General features: G+C 39.1%; 1 protein-coding gene across 2 annotated transcripts; it reads left to right on the forward strand.

The window, feature by feature from the left end:
- Positions 1 to 835: 835 nt before the first annotated feature.
- On the forward strand, positions 836 to 10,772 carry pycr1b (pyrroline-5-carboxylate reductase 1b). 2 transcript variants are annotated; one of them, XM_039794332.1, is made up of 9 exons: positions 836 to 993; positions 1,629 to 1,734; positions 2,200 to 2,270; positions 2,566 to 2,745; positions 4,870 to 4,977; positions 5,130 to 5,243; positions 7,535 to 7,627; positions 8,002 to 8,165; positions 9,486 to 10,772. In XM_039794332.1, exons 2-9 carry the CDS (start codon positions 1,668 to 1,670, stop codon positions 9,661 to 9,663), a joined length of 975 nt encoding a protein of 324 aa, XP_039650266.1. In that variant the 5' UTR covers positions 836 to 993; positions 1,629 to 1,667; the 3' UTR covers positions 9,664 to 10,772. The 2 variants fall into 2 exon arrangements, with proteins under 2 accessions (XP_039650266.1, XP_039650257.1); XM_039794323.1 differs by having other exon boundaries at positions 840 to 993; positions 1,640 to 1,734.
- Positions 10,773 to 17,695: the final 6,923 nt, after the last annotated feature.

The following is a 17,695-nucleotide window of genomic DNA, read 5'->3' on the forward strand; positions in this document are numbered from 1 at the left end:
CACATCTGAAGGTTTTTACAGTATTTAGCTAAAAATCCCCAAAACTATTTTAATGAGGTTCAGATAAGTGCATAACAACTAAGATAACATTGACACAGACAATAGAGCTGAAATGATTAGGAGATTAATTGATGAAAATGAATCAGCACACTATTTTGATAAGAGATCATAATAATCGTTTTTATTTCCAAAAGAAATACCAAACATTATCTGCTTCCAGCATCTGTGTGAGGATTTGCGACTTTTCTTTGTCATATATGATTGTAAACTTAATATGAGTGTTGGTTGGACAAAACATGCCATTTAAATAAGTAATTTTCAGCTCTGAAATATTGTGATGGACATATTTGTAACTATTTTCAATCAATTAATTGATAAAATATTCAGCAGGTAAATCAATAGTGAAAACAATTGTTAGTTGTAGTGTAGCTGTTCATGTATGAACAATGAGGTATAGGGCCTCTGTGATGACTGATGGTGGTTAAGAGGCAGCATTAATAAAATACAGACACAATTATATTATCTAAAGTAGCCTATGCTCTAGATAATAGTAAGATCCTCTCCACCCAAGCCCAGTCTGTGTCGAATCAGTGATACATGTACATGGTCTGAATGGAAACTGTCAGTGCTGGCTTTGGTCAATATAAACATAACCTCACGGTTCCTATATTTGACCTACATTTACAGGGGGGCTGCTTTACCGCCCAGAAGACTGATGCAACTTGGCGTGATGAACGATACAACTCCGCCCAAATGCTGTGATCTATCTCCTCATTGGCCAGAACATCAGCGTGTCACTGTCGTGATTGGCCAGTCTCACTGTCCGTTACAGTAATGGCGCACATGGGGGTTGAGTAAAGAGGAAGCCACGTTGACAGAGAAAGTAGTAGTCTACCGGTGTGTTCTGTGTTTCTCTCACGCCGCGACAGAACCGTCACGTCGCAAACTTACACCTGTAAACTCAGGAACCTCAGTTGGAAGATTTAGATAAAGGTAACCATCTCCGTTTTGTATGAATGTGTCGTATTTATCATTCATTTTAGCCAAGAATAGCCGGTCATAAGCTAGCTTGGAAATGCTATCGCCGTCCATCAGCATAAAACGGAGCAACGGCTAGCTATATTAACGGCTTGTTAGCCACCATAAGATGGTGTTAAAAGGCGAACTTAGAGACAGAGTTTACATTGTGATAAACTAGTGATGTTGAACAACAACGTTACAAACTTAGCTGGAAATCAAGACTTCAGGACATCATCTAGATGTCCTCAGATTACACCTATGGAGTAGTTCCATTTACCCTGAACTAGAGAACGAATATGTGGGCTCAGAAAGGTTTTTTGGTTTAATGCAACTTCATCTGAATGTAGAGCAGTTCACATTCACAGTTGTAAATCAGAAAATGTACCCATATCCCACTAAAATCACTCCGTGTCAAGTGTCAGAGCAGGTGTTCATCTTTCCCTCCAGGATTATTCTCTAGATTGCATCATCAGCCTGTCTCTGTGCTTTTCAATAATTAAAAAAAAACTGGATCCACAATTAATCAGAAGTAAATATGTGAATGCATATTGTATAGTATGGTGTTTTGTGGGTCTGTACATATTGAAATGCATGACAGTCAGCGGCAGCTTTCTTACAGGCTCAAAGACGCCACATCATCTGACAGGATGAGTGTTGGGTTCATTGGAGCGGGCCAGCTGGCTCACGCACTGGTGAAAGGCTTCACAGCTGCAGGTGATGTTTCTTTCTTTATTGTGCGATATTTGACTTGTACTGAAACTAAAGTAAGTATTAAGTAATGTCAGATCACACATGCATGTTGACTGATTTTGGGTCAAATAAAGGGGGAAAATGCAGAGACACACACACACATACATACATTTCTACCTTTTTATAAGGCCTACAGAGTGGCACAACTAGACTCATTACTCTGTTTTGCACACATCCTGTGTCTGGTCTGAGGAATTTATTTAATGTTAATTGCTTTTTAATGTCCTTTCCTACATTTCTTTGTTTAATGTATTCAGTTTAGATAGTACTTTGCCTGTTTCCTGCCTCTTTAGACTTGTTTCATGTTGTGCTGTTACTGTACCATGTGAATTCCCCCCTCTGGGGATCAGTAAGGGCTTATCTTACCGTTCCCATCTCATTGTACGTCTTCATAGCTCACTCTCCGCTTCATCCTGTCTCTCTCCCCAGGTGTGATTGCTACACACAGGATAACAGCCAGCTCCCCAGACTCTGATTTGCCCACTGTGTCGGGGCTGAGGGTAAGAGAAGACTCATTTCTTCTTTGTTGTGTGGTGTTTGGAAATGGGAAGTGAAATGAAAACGTTGGTGCAATGTGTGCGAGCGTGGGCTTGTCAAGAAGCTTAAAATGTGTGCATGTTGCTGTAGTAACACCTGTTTGCCTTCTTTTTGTTCAATACCGCTACACAGCGCTGTGGATATTGGGGGGAGATAGGTCTGCGTTTGTCTCTCTTTTAAAACAGGCTAACACTAGTATACTGTTAACACCCTCTCTCTGTTTACCATGATTGATTTTCATGTCTTCTTTTTCTGCAGAAAATGGGGGTGAACCTGACGACTAGCAACAAAGAGACCGTCAGTAAGAGTGATGTCCTCTTCCTGGCTGTGAAACCCCACATCATCCCCTTTGTTCTGGATGAGATTGGGCCAGATATTGAGGACCGTCATCTCATAGTCTCGTGTGCGGCAGGCGTCACCATCAGCTCCATAGAGAAGGTCATCTTTTATCACCATCTCTCTCTTGCTCTCTAATCCCGAGTTATTAATAGGGCTGGGCACCGAACTTTGATACTTTATGGCACCGAAAGAAATACTCCGATCCTATTGAAAAATGATTTATCTTTTGGTGCCAAATTTCGGTTCCAAAAGCGTCTGAGCGTGTAAGCGCAAGCTTATCTGTCCTCTCTGCATATTGACATAGAGCGGCGCTCTGGCGCACGTTCGCACGCACGTTCAATATTAGCCTGTACACAATGTAATTTGTTTATTTAATTATTATTTATAATATGTTCATGTTGTGGCGAAAAAGTTTTATTTTATTTATTTTTTTGGTAATTTTGGCCAAGTTCGGATAGATACCAATCCTGAGTATCTGAGTGACACACCCCTATCCAAAAGCACGACCAGTTTGATTCAGTTTTTTTCGATTGCTAAACGACAGTGGGCACAACTGGAGTCACATGTGCAAAACACTAACTACAGTCTGCACAGCAGCAGTTCATGTGGACCAAACTCTAGTTGGTTTTTCATTGTCTGAACACAGTTTTCAAAACTCTAAACACTTATCCCATGACTTTAACCACAACCTGCACAACACTGTGGATTTACAGCACTTTGTTCAAATGCTAACACACTGCTGTCAAAGCTGTTAACCACACATTCAAAACAGAATAGATTTCAGTCTGGTGCCTATCAAACACTGCTGATTGCAATTTTAGCTGAAAGCCTAAGCAGGTGTCTTGTTTTAGACTAGTTAGTGAACATATACGGTATTTATATACAGTAGAGAAAGCTCAGAAAGCCTTTTTTTGTAATACAAACACCAAATAAGAACGAAACAATTATACACTGTACCGTTTGAGAGAAACAGGTAAAAGAGCAAAGATACCAATATGTGAAAAATACTATATCTTTACTATAGTAAAACTGTGTTCTTACAGTTTTTCAGAAAGTAATAGAGGTGAAAGCAATAGAAACACCACATTCATTTGTATTTAGAGATGATGAAGACATCCAATGTGATGAAGAAAACTTGCCTCATGATGCTGGAGAGAGGCAGGATTAGTCACACTATTCTTTGTTACTGTTACGTATGTACCTTTTTTTTTTTAGGTTTTTTTTTCCCCAGTAATTCCATAAATTACTAGAGACAAAATACTTTATTGAAGAAAACTGCTGATTTTCATTCCTTCTTGTTTACCTTATGTAAAAATTGGTATGCTATACAATCTATATCTTTTCCTTAAATAAACTATTGAGTAGTGTCAAGTCACTCAAATTGTTCAAACGTTTGTAATTTCTGTATTGGTGTTTGATGCTAGTGTTTTTACCCTCAGTGTGTTCTGAGTGACAGTGTGTGTTATCTCAGTGAGGATTGTTCATAGTGTTTGGCTGCACTGAGCCTGTTTTGAGACGTGTGTGAAGAGTTGTGTTGCTTTGAATGAGTTATGATGTGAACTGTTTAGCTCAGGTGACTGTTGGTAGTGCAGACTGTAGTTAGAGTTCTGCACACGTGACTCCAGTTGTGCCCACTGTCGTTTAGCAATCGGAAAAAACTGTAATGTTACTCTGAGTGAGCAGTGTTACCAGAATTTTGTAATTTCGATAACCGTTTTAAGGAAAAAGTTTTTGTGTTTTAATGTATTTTTGTTGATGTTGAAATGGATTTTAAAACATACGGTATTGAAAAAAGTATCGTTAAGGAACAGTCTTCTCTTCAAGCCTTTCTGTCTTCCTTGCTTTTGCTAGTTTAATAAATTGTTTTGGAATGCTTCAAAATAGGGCTGGGCCATATGATGATGATATATGCTTTATATTCTGATCCTTGCACGTTATGTTCCTTTTGCACTAAAGTTCTTAATTTTCATTTGTCAAGTAATTATTTCACACAGTATACAACAATAGGCTTTACCATGTGGTTATTTCATATAGACTATTTATTGAATTACCAGAAAACATGCTATATCGTGATATATATCGTTATCGAGATATGAAATGACCCATATCAGCCAGTGTAGGATACATATCGCCCAGCCCGACTTCCAAACATATAAAGAAAATAGTTTTACATCCTGCCTCCTCTACACCCCTATCCTTTGTTTTCATTCTTGAATTTCACAGAAGCTGCTTCAATACCGTCCAACTCCTAAAGTCATGAGGTGTATGACTAATACTCCAGTGGTGGTGAGAGAGGGAGCTACAGTGTACGCCACTGGGACACACGCAGAGGTAAAGTGGAGCAATTGTTGATACCAGATTCAAATGTGTTTTTAGGATGTCAGTTCTTTCACTGTATCTCAGATATCTGCACAGAGGTTAAACTGGACCTTTTTGCTTTTAACTAATTCTCCCACATGATTACCATGTTGTCCACATTCCAGGTGGAGGATGGAAAGTTACTGGAGCAGCTGATGGCTAGTGTGGGTTACTGCACGGAGGTGGAGGAGGACCTCATAGATGCTGTCACTGGGCTGAGTGGCAGTGGACCGGCCTACGTAAGTAACTTCAGGGCAGTGTGTGTTTGTCACACAGGGTTGTATGTGAGGTGTGACGCATACACACAGAATCGGAGTAAAAGGGAAATAATGGGTGTAATCCTCTATCCTATTTCTATTATATAACACTTTTTTTATGGTTACGTTGTCTATAAAATGACAAGAATAATGACAACCACAAGTGAAAGAAACCCTCAAAGTTAATATTTAATTATTTGACATTCAAAAGCTCTATGTATTTAATTCATAATAAGAGAGAGAGAGAGAGATTAAAAACAAGCAAATCTTCATAGCTGTAAGCAGCAAATGTTAGGTATTTTCACTTGAAGTACTTAAAATTTCTTATCTTAGGTTTTTTGTGAGCTAAGTGACTTAGTTGATCAAACGGCAAAGAATTTATGGCTGTATACACAGCAGTCAAAACTATGCTGGCTGAAAATATTTTAAAGATGTTTTCAGGCTCGAGGTCTTTTCTTTAATGAAAGTCTCCTTTTATAAAACATGTGAGGGTGCCCAGGTATGGTAATGGCTTTCATTGCCATGCTTGTTTTTTTCCAAATCTCTAATATTCCTGCTTTATACGGTCACGTCAAATGCCTGAAAAGATGTGTATTGGTTAAGGAATGATCATTAACCGTTAACCTACAAGCAGGCAACTGAATCCCAGGTTACCTATACTCCAGCGCTGTGGAGATAGGTCTAGCAATGTGAGACTACAGTTCACCTGTCCAGGAGGCTCGAACATACAGGTTGGGGGGGGGTTACATTTCTGATTATTGACTTTTCTGCATTTAGCCATAATCTTTCAAAAGATTCGAGCTGATCGACCAAGAAAATAATAGCGCCCCCCCCCCCCCACTCTTTGTATAAAACAGTGGTTGGCGTATTTTCTAGACATGGTTAAGCTTGAACTCTCTACAGCGAGGATCAACAAAGCCAAGTCATCGACTATAGACCGATGCAAAAACACAGCAGCACAAGTAGTCCTAATGACCTCAGCATCACAAGAAGTAGAGGAGAGTGACTGGGCAAGGTGGGATTCCTGTTACTCCTCCAAGGGTGGGAGAGGGTTTTTGATCTTGTTCAATTGTGTTGGTATGTTCAAAAATATAAAAATAATAAAAAATGTATAAAAAAAAAAGAGAATCAACTTCCTTGAGACCGCCGAGGGTGGGTGAGGGTCTTTGTTCTTGTTCACATTGTGTTTCTTTGTTCTGTGTGCCATCTGATGTTATCTGTCACATATTGTGGAGATTGTTTTGTATGTCTGAAGGTGCTAATAAAAAAAATTATTTATTATATATTGAATTGATATATTTTGTCAATATTTATCGACAAAAAAAGAGAACCAACTTTTTCCCCCCACCCCTAGTTTGTGATGTACATTTGTTAAAGTGATGGTTTGGAGTAATTTCACCCTAGGGTCCTTTGCACCATGACCTCGAGCCAAACACCCCCCCAGAAGCTTTTTTCACCTGGGTCTAACATTGGGAGAGTTAGCGTAGAGTAGCGTTATCAGCTGAATAGCTTAGCGCAGAGGCTAATGGACCCACGTTTGTATCTCGTAAATGACCCCACTAATAATGCACGAAATGATACCAAACGTCTACACTAGTACAAATAGGTTATGCACTCATAAAACGATGGATTGGAAAGTTTGTAAGTACACCAGAAGTTTATGAACACTTGCCTGCTCTCTTCTGCTCTCTGTTGCTGCTGCTGTTGCTACTGAGTGCTTAGGGCTGTCTACAAATTACTACACCGAAATGAGATGCAACAAAAATATTTATTAATTTAATGATTAAATAAGGTAATGTCTCCAAACTTACCTCAATTATAACTTGACTCCTGCTAGTTATACTACAGCACTTACTTAAAAAAAAAAAAAAGTTAAATTAATAAATATATTTGTTGTAACTCTTTTCGGTGTGGTGATGTGTAGACTGCCCTAAGCACTCGTCTAACTGCAGGTAGCAGCAGCAGAGAGCAGAAGCCAGCAGGCAAGTGTTCATAAATTTCTGGTGTACTTACAAACTTTCCAATCCATCGTTTTGAGTACATAAACTATTTGTACTAGTGTAGAAGTTTGGTATCATTTTGGGATTATTATGGGTGAACGTAAAGCGATGAGTCCATGTCCCTGTACTCATGCGCTAATCATCTACTCTCAGTGTTAAGTCTAGAGGAAAAAGTCTGTTGGCTTGGTCACGAAATTAAACTCAGGTCTCAACCATCTACTAAAAAAAAAAAAAAAACTCACGTGTGTGTGTGTGTGTGTGTGTGTTGAACAGGCATTCACAGCCCTGGATGCTCTTGCAGACGGAGGAGTGAAGATGGGTCTGCCCAGAAGACTGGCTGTTAGACTTGGAGCTCAGGCCCTTTTGGTGAGTTGTGTGTGTGGTCGTCTGTGTATTTGGAGGCAGAAAACGCAGTAAAATTGAGGGGCTACTTTCAATGCACCAAACATTTCTACTGTCTTATAACTGCTGACTTAACTCTTTAAAATGATGTAATGTGGAAATATAAAATCTGTGTGGTGCCAAAAGGAAAACAAATTTAAAGGATACATTTTCAACATGTAGCTGTTTTCTGCAGGTGATTGGTAAAATCAGGTTTGTTTGCGCAAACCTGGCCAATAAAGCTGATTCTGATATATCTGCACTCCATGGCTATGTAGAAGTAAACAATCCAGTGTCCTTCATATAAATCCTCAACTCCTTCCACTTAAGTTGTTTCTCGTGTTCCTGTTTCTCTTCAGGGAGCAGCTAAGATGCTGCTAGACTCGGAGCAACACCCCGGCCAACTGAAGGACAACGTGTGCTCACCAGGGGGCGCCACCATCCACGCCCTGCACGTCATGGAGAGCGGCGGCTTCCGCAGTCTCCTGATCAATGCGGTGGAGGCTTCATGCATTAGGACAAGGTGAGACAATTGCACCTCAAATGACTCATCTACACAATCAGCAAAACCAGGTTTCTCAGCTTATCTCACCTATTGCTGTTCTTAGGCCCCAAATCCCCCAACGATTTCTTGTTGTTGATTAGTCTATCAAATGTCGATGAACGTCAACAGTAACGTTACCTAAGTGAAAACAGCGTGTAGTTAATTTTTGGCAACAGTTTGCTTTATTTGCAGTCGTTTCTCAAAAGCATCATATGTCTTACAACTACATTTCAGTATGTAATAGTGTCCCTTCTCTGTCCTATCTCACAGAGAGAGTTTTTGGATCAGAATAAAATCTGTTTTAGCTTAATGTTACTACTATGAGTCCGTTCAGCTTTACAGATATCACACACCGTTAACAATTCCAGATACATAACACATTTTGCAATGTGCATCTCACATCACATTTTCACTCACTATGACCACTACTACTCTGATTACTAAAGAGTGCCAAAAATATGAACAATAACGTCGCCTTCAGTGGACTTATTTGCTAACGTTGGCTACCCTTCCCTTCGAAAAATCCAGCAAATAGACGGTACCATAGGATACCGTTACCTGAAATGGGTGATTTAACGACACCGCTCATTTTACACACGGTTAAGCAACAAAACAAAATGCTGAGGGAACATTACTACGTTTTTGAGCAGTATGCACCCCCACTAACCTGGAAAAAGTTTAAAACCGTAACGTTAATGGAGCGTGTCGGGGGACTACAGCGTCTCCTGCAGCGAGGAGTCCGAGGGACCGCAGCGTTCCCTAACGTTAGCTTCTTGCCTCATCTGGGGTCTGATAAACAGTAAATTCATCAAATCCAGTGTCCATAACGTTCCAATATTCTGTAGCTGTCATATTTCACGGGACCCGCGGTTTGTCACTCTGAGAAAGTGCTATACTTGCACTGTTGTGTATTTGGTTGCCATGACTTGCGAGTGATGGCGTCCTGTCACTGTTCCAGTTGCTCACCCTCAAAGGGGAGATAGAGCGCATGTTTGCTTGAGTTCAGTAGAGCAGACTGCTCTGTATAGTTGTGTAATTACGACTTTGAGTTTTCACAAACGGCTGTATAATAAATGTATATAGCGGAAACCCAGTGTCTTCATGCTTTATAGTTGTAACCATAGATATAAAACGATATTGTTCTATATCTATGCTTGTAACACTGAAAGGAAAATTGAGACACACACACACACACACACACACACACACACACACACACACACACACACACACACACACACACACACACACACACACAATGTGTACTTTATATCTAAACACTTTCCCTTCCTCTCACAGGGAGCTGCAGTATCTGGCAGACCAGGAGCGCATCTCTCCAGCAGCCATTAAGAAAACTACACTGGACAAGGTCCTCCAGCAGCCCGGCGTCACAGTCAGCGGAGTGGCTAATGGGAACGGCAAATCGGGGCTCAGCCTGTTCAACAATCGCGGCCCCAATATCAAGAAGAAGAACTGAGTACTCTGAGGCAGGCACACACACAAACACATCACAGGTATAAGTGCACCAACGCGTGCACACGTGGACATACTTGCATCTTATATCCGAAATCTCATCCAAATCCCTTAAACACAAATAATGTATCCCTTTTTGAGTTACATACGGACAGTGGACCTGCTGGTGTCACCACCACATTACACATAAGCACAGGTGCATTGTGGGTGCATTGCCCACAGTTATAGCCTTATGTTGTGATGCAGAAATACTTACTACACAAATCCAGATGCACACTGAAGAGAAATAAGTGCATTTACAATCTGTTGTCTGTCTGTGTTAAGGCTCTAGACTATCTAGGGCTGTTAAACGGTAATGACCCAGTGGGCCATCATGGGATCCTGGTACTCACCAGGCAACAGATGGCTACTGGGATACCGTCAAGCTTTTAATGTTTGTCTTTAATGTCTTTCTTTAAAACAAAAATGAAGCCACGATGTAAATTTACCTGTACCGTTCTATTGTTTGTGTTAATAATTATATTTTGTTTGGCTAACAGTTTATACTGTTAACAAAGACTGAATGGCCGAACAAAAACATGTAATGACTTTATTTTTGGTTGTTTTTAATTGTCCTATACGAACACTATGGTCTTCAATGTTACAGCAGGGTTTCTAGCACATTAGGCATTGTCCCTTTGAACCAGGGGCACACAAAATATTGTTTCTTCATATAAAGGTCATTCCAAGCTTTAAAACATCTCTGATGTCAACAGTTTCCTCACATCCCTTTTCTGTTTAAGGGGTCTTAAAACCCAAATCTTGAACGGTTATCTTAACCCCCAAATGTTTTATAATATCAAGGCACTTTTTTACATTTTCTCTCAAAGGAATGTGATGTTACCTGAAAGTCCTACAAGATATTAATTTACACAAGAAACAAGAATATATGGCAACATATTCATATAGATAATGATGTAACCGCATTACGTCAGTCCATCCATTGTGTATTTAATTGTATTCGTTACATTTTTTTATCCCTCATAATGTTTATGTATTGTTCCGTTTGGCATATTAACCACAGAGTTGGTGTGCTGGTCAAAAAGTCAATATTAAAGAAGCAGAATCAAATAATTTAGTTCCGAAGCTAGTTTGTCCCTGAATTGAAGGTGTCTGGTACTCAGTACTCTGCACTGACTCTACTCAGTTGTTTTGTATGCTGTTCCATTATCTCAGCTCTATTTTCCCAACTCTGCAGTATGTGTGTTTGTTTTAGTTATAGTTTGTCCTAGAGCTAACCAGACTGTTCAGTGAGTAATTCATTTTTATATATATATATATATATATATATATATATATATATATATATATATATATATATATATATATATATATATATATATATATATTTATATATATATATATATATATATATATATATATATATATATATATATATATATATATATATATATATATATATATATATATATATATATAAAAGATGCACCCTTACATGATGGCGCCCTATGATCAAATGACCCAATTGTACGTGTCCACTAAGATCCTATTACCTTCTTATAGCTGCCGGTTGAGTGTCTTAAAATTGACCTTGGACGAACATCAACTATGACTACACCACCTCACTTTTTTTGGAAAAATGGCATTAGCTGTTGTGCTACGGTTACATGTTTCACCCACTCATCAAAAATGTTTCAAACATTCTTTCTCCACTGGTACATCACTGCCTCTCGAGTCTCTTCCCAGTCAGATTCCTCTTCTCCCAAAATCTGTATCTGTATACATGCCTTAAAGAGGTTAATGTGTTTTTCCTCACTGGCCTGAAGATGCATTGTGATTGGCTGTTCTAAGAGGGGAAACAGGCCAATTTTAGAAGCTCTCTTTTAGCAGGACGTATGACCAGTCAGTGGATTTTTCTGCAGATCCAGCCATCTCCTCTTCCCTTTTATTGGTAGTCACGTAATTATTACTTAACAAGTTCAAAAACACGATGGTGCTGTCAGTGGGAAGAAAAACCTTTTTTTATTTAGAAAAAAGTATTGTAAAAATACTCCATTACAAATAGTCCTGCATTTACAAGCCCCAATTCCAATGAAGTTGGGATGTTGTGTAAAACGTAAATTAAAAACGCCTGTTTGGAACATTCCACAGGTGACCAGGTTAATTGGTCATGATTGGGTATAAAAGGAGCATGCCCAAAATGCTCAGTCGTTGTGAACGACTGTGTGAGCAAATAGTCCAACAATTTAAGAACGTTTCTCAACATACAATTTAGGGATTTCATCATCTACAGTCCATAATATCATCAAAAGATTCAGAGAATCTGGACAAATCTCTGCAAGTAAGCGGCAAGGTCAACATTGAATGCCCGTGACCTTCGATCACTCAGACGGCACTGTAATAAAAACGGACATCATTATTTAAAGGATATTACCATGTGGGCCCAGGAACACTTCAGAAAACCATTGTCTGTTAATACAGTTCGTCCCTACATCTACAAGTGCATGTTAAAACTCTACCATGCAAAGCTAAAGCCATATATCAACAACACCCAGAAATGCCGCCGGCGTCTCTGGGCCCGAACTCACCTGAGATGGACTGACACAAAGTGGGAAAGTGTGCTGTGGTCTGACGAGTCCAATTCTTTTTAAAGGTCCCAGGACATGGTGTTCTTTGGATGCTTTTATATAGACCTTAGTGGTCCCCTAATTCATTCATTCATTCAAACCTTTATTTAACCAGGAAAAAACTCCTTGAGATTACAAATCTCTTTTACAAGAGGGTCCTGGCAAGTGTAATACTGTATCTGAAGTCCCTTTCCTGAAATTACAGCCACTAGAGCCAGTCCCACAATGAGCTTTACTTAGGATGTGCCATTTCTGTGTCTGTAGCTATTGAGGAGGAGGGAGGGGGGGAGGGGGGCAAGGTGGAGGGTGGGGGTGTGGCCTTGACCAACTGCCACTTTGCTCGTTTGAAAGTCATGATGTCTCTCTCTCTCTCATGGGTGGGCCAAATTCTCTGGGCGGGCAAAGCAGAGAAAGGGGAGGTAACTTTGCTCCTTATGACCTCATAAGGAGAAGATTCCAGATCGGCCCATCTGAGCTTTCATTTTCTCAAAGGCAGAGCAGGATACCCAGGGCTCGGTTTACACCTATCGCCATTTCTAGCCACTAGGGGACCATAGACAGGCTGGGGGAACGCATATTAATGTTAAAAAACCTCATGAAGTGAAATTTTCATGCCATGGGACCTTTTTAAATTGTTTTTGGAAATCATGGACGTCATGTCCTCCGGGCCAAAGATAAAAATGACAGTGCAGGTTATCAGCGCAAAGTTCAAAAGCCAACATCTGTGATGGTATGGGGGTGTGTTAGTGCCCATGGCATGGGTAAATTACACATCCGTGAAGGCACCATTAATGCTGAAAGGTACATACAGGTTTTGGAGCAACATATGCTGCCATCCAAGCAAAGTCTTTTTCAGACGTCCCTGCTAGTTTCATCAAGGCAATGCTGAGCCACATTCTGCACGTATTACAACAGCGTGGCTTCGTAGTAAAAGAGTGCGGGTACTAGACTGGCCTGCCTACAGTCCAGTCCTGTCTGTCTCCCGTTGGAAATGTGTGGCCAGTCTGAAGGGCAAAATACGACAAAGGAGACCCTGGATTGTTGAGCAACTGAAGTCGTACATCAACCAAGAATGGAAAAGAATTCTACATACAAATCTTCCAAAATAAGTGTCCCAAAAGGAAAGGTGATGTAACACAGTGGTAGCCCCTGTCCCAGCTTTTTTGGAACTTGTTGCAGGCATCAATTGAAAATGAGTAATTTTGAAATTAACATTTACAGTTTGAACATTAAATATCTTGTATTTGTAGTCTATCCAATTGAATATAGGTTGAAAAGGATTTGCAAATCTTTGTATTCCGTTTTTATTTACGTTTTACACAACATCCCAACTTCATTGGAATTGGGTTTTTTAACATCATACTAAAAGCACAGAAGAATTATCCACTAAATTAACTCAGATGTATACTACAAAAGTAAAATAACTCAAATGTCCCCTGTGACTGATATATTATTATAAATGACATTATTGGATTGTTAATACGGTTTCTTCTGTGTGTAAATCAATGTAAGGGCCATTTTCCTGTTGTAGATGCTTGAGGTTGAATTGTAACTAATTTATTTATAGTTTGGTAGTTTAGTCCAGTGGTACTCAAACTAGGGCCCCTCCAAAGTGTCACCAGATAAATCTGGAGTCTTGAGATGATAAATGACAGAGGAGAGAAGAAAAGGTTCTGCGCAATTTTATATCCATTGTTTTTCTTTTACTTTTCTCAACCTTTTTGGGCCTCAACTGGTTATTTAAATAAAACAATTTGAGAAGTATAAAGGGGGAGGGGGATCTAGGGGCCTCAATTGCAAACAGTTTTTTTGGTAAGTGGTCACCAGAAAGATTAGATTTGCATGCATATGTTGTATTTCTTAAGATTGCCATAGTTTTTGTTATGTGAAATCTTAATCTGAAATACTCAACTACCTCTGTGTGCTTGAGTAGAGTACTTGAATAAATGTTACTTCCCACCACTGGGTGCTGCAAGCTTAGAAACGAAATATCAATGAGTTCTGAATTGTTGTGATAAGAGGACGGAAGTGCAGTTACATTTGGGTATGTTATGAGATTGCAGTAACTGCAGCAGACTTGAAGTCTGTGAAGTACCCAAGTCTATATATTTGGGCCCATTCTTACGCTCCAGGCTGCTACATTTGGGATTAACAGATGCCACTTTGTGTTGGAATGAGATAGGCCTGTGGGTCTATTAAGGCAACACACAGGTGCATAATGGCAAAGTAAAAATGATGGAAGAAAAGTGATGGTTTGTGAAGAGCCATGTCCTCATTATAATTGAACAATTTGTAGCTGTTGTAGGATTAGTTTATTTTCCTTAAACTAACACACACACCAGTGTCCCTTGATTAAATTGCGTCCCGCATGCTCTTACTGCACTCGGGCTGTTTATTTGTGCGTGCAATGATTTTTCCTCCGCTGCTGAAGTGTCTCGGTAATCCCTCTTTTTATTGTGAAAGGTTATTCTCCACGTGCTCCTGCCTCTGTCCGTTAAGATTAGCCATTCCTGGAGAGACTTCCATTTGCCTCTCATTATTAGACTTCTGTTACCTTTCGTCGGTCAGCGCCTCTCTTCCACCTAAGGTGAAGACGATGTGCTCTGAGTCAATCATCTTGACACTGGCAGTGGGTCTAAGATGGCAGTTCAATGGCAGATAATCCTGAGTGGAAAGTTGTGTGTGCGTGTGCGCATGCTCGCTCCAGCCCAGCATGGGATTTCTATACACAGGTAGGCCAGATGCTCCCTGTCATCTCCATTCAATCAATGTAATCACTGACCTTTGCAGTAACATGGGTGTATGCATATGGTATCAAGGCCAGAGGGAGTGCCAGAAACCAAGATGAATGAATAGATGGAAGAGCACCAACACCAAACATCCACCTAACCCCCTCTAAAATGAAAAACTTAGAGAGACAAGCTAGGAAAGAGGTGTTTGTGGGCAGCAGTCTGCCATATTGCTCTTGTGTGTGTGTGTGTGTGTGTGTGTGTGTGTGTGTGAGAGAGAGAGTGTGAGAGAGAGAGTGTGAGAGAGAGAGAGAGATCTCCGGGCTGATACAGTATCAGCTTGGTGCAGCTGTCTAGTGAAACGGACGCAGAAAGAGGAAGCTCTGACAGTTGCCACACATTGAGTGAATCTGCAGTATGGGCTTCCCTCTCATGCCAGCGTGCAATGTACAGTATAGAGAGTTCCTGGGGACACAGCTTTGGTCTACCGATGCTTACCTGGGAATCAGACATGCACACAGGTGTGTTGGAGTGGGTGGATATGGTCTGTCCTCATAGTTAGAACTTTAACTTAATTAAAAGGATGCTGCGCTACAAGTTATACATATTATACAGAAATGCCTCTTCCAGAATGTTATAATTACCATATTGTTAATTATTATGTTATTGGATTATCGCTGCTGATGCATTAACAGAAACGCAGCATTTTATTTATTGTATCTGTAGTCGAGGTGAACTACTTTACGTGCTGTTATTTGGCAGTTTCTGGTATAAAAACTATATCTTATTAACTGATGAAATAAATAAAATTCTCAATGAAATAATGATGATGAAATAAAATTCTCTAAATTTTTTTTTTTTTTTTTTTTTTTTTTTTTTTTTTTTTTTTTTTTTTTTTTTTTTTTTTTTTTTTTTTTTTTTTTTTTTTTTTTTTTTTTTTTTTTTTTTTTTTTTTTTTTTTTTTTTTTTTTTTTTTTTTTTTTTTTTTTTTTTTTTTTTTTTTTTTTTAATTTAATTTTTATTTTTTATTTTTTTTTTTTTTTTTTTTGGAATTAAGTACTTATCATAAATTCTTCAGATAAAATGTGAAATACAGTTTAAAAACAAAAGATGATGGTGCAATACAGTGTGTGAGAATATTCTACAGTGTCGTAGTCTTGTGCAGGGTTCCTCAGAAGGGGAAAGGGGGGGGGGGGGGGGGGGGGGGGGGGGGGGGTGGGGGAAAAAAAAAAAAAAAAAACTAAAAAAAGGAGGGGGTTCTGGCAAGAAATACATAAACATGTTAACAATGTATTTGGTAGTAGTATTTCTCTCAGATGTGACACTATTTACATGGGTGATATCCAATTAGATAGATGGAGCAATAACGACAAGAAACTTGCTCATATACTTTTGGCAGCAAGTAAAAAGGCTGTCACAAGGAGATGGCTAAAATCAGACCCACCAACTATTGAAGAGTGGATAGAAATAATACATGAAATTTATATTATGGAACGACTATCATTTTCCCTCAGGACCCAAAAAGAAAAGTTTTACCTGATTTGGACCAAGTGGACCAAATACATCAAACCAGTTAGATCAGATTTTAAATGGACTTGACAATATTTCTGCATAGAAGTTGACATAATTAACAGATATATGTACTAGATAAAACCGGAAGTGTAGGTCTGGACATCAATAAGAAATAATGTGTAAGTAAGTTTCTGTTTGATCTTGTTTTATGTATGCATGTATGTGGACATACAGTATGTAGATATGTGTGCGTAGGTATATACTGTATTTAGATATGCATGTGTATGGGGTTGTTTGTATTTCTTACCATAGAACTCTGGTGAAACATGGAGTGAAGAGCTTCCCATGTTCGACTGTATATAGTTAACTATTCCCTGTTGGTAAAAAAAAACTTTGAAGGGCAACATTTGGATAATTGAAGAATGGAAAGTCTCAGAATATGTTGTGTGACTTTATCAGTAGTACAGCTGTAACTGTTTGAGACGATATGTAAAAATGTATTTGCCAAAATAAAAATAATGGTTAGCCTCCGTGACGGCCTACAAGCAGTGGTGGAAGAAGTACTCAGATCTTGTACTTTAAGTAAAAGTAGTAAAAAACACAGTGTATAAATACTCTGTTACAAGTGAAAGCACTGCAATTAAAAGTGCTTATTATGCAGAATGGTCCATTTCAAAATGATACAATCTGCACAATAAAAAGTACACCTAAAAGTGTAAAGTGGTACAAAATGGAATTACAAGCAAAGTACAAGTACTTGGGTAAATGTACTTAGTTGGTACCGCTGCCTACATGCTACGAGCATAATGAGCATTTTTACTGGAGTTTCCTCATATGTGCAGGATGCTGCATCTCTTCAAGAGTTTGCATTCATCGGTAGTGTGGCCAAGGGCGACTTCATAAAATAATAAGAAACCCATCATGACACACGATAAAATGTCTGGAGCTCCTTTTGGATAAAAAAATCACAATTCTTAACCTCACCCATACAACGGCTATATGTGATGTATGTATGGCATACAGGTTGTATGATTACATTTGGGCTAAATAAGAGTAATTTCTTAAATATACCACACAATATTTAGGTGGTATTTCAAAATGAATCTTCACTTTTAGCAGCCTGGCGGAGTTTTGCTTTGATTTCTTAAAGGCCTGTGAACACCCGAGT

This window comes from Perca fluviatilis, chromosome 1, assembly GCF_010015445.1.
Source record: "Perca fluviatilis chromosome 1, GENO_Pfluv_1.0, whole genome shotgun sequence".
Taxonomy (NCBI): Eukaryota; Metazoa; Chordata; class Actinopteri; order Perciformes; family Percidae; genus Perca; species Perca fluviatilis.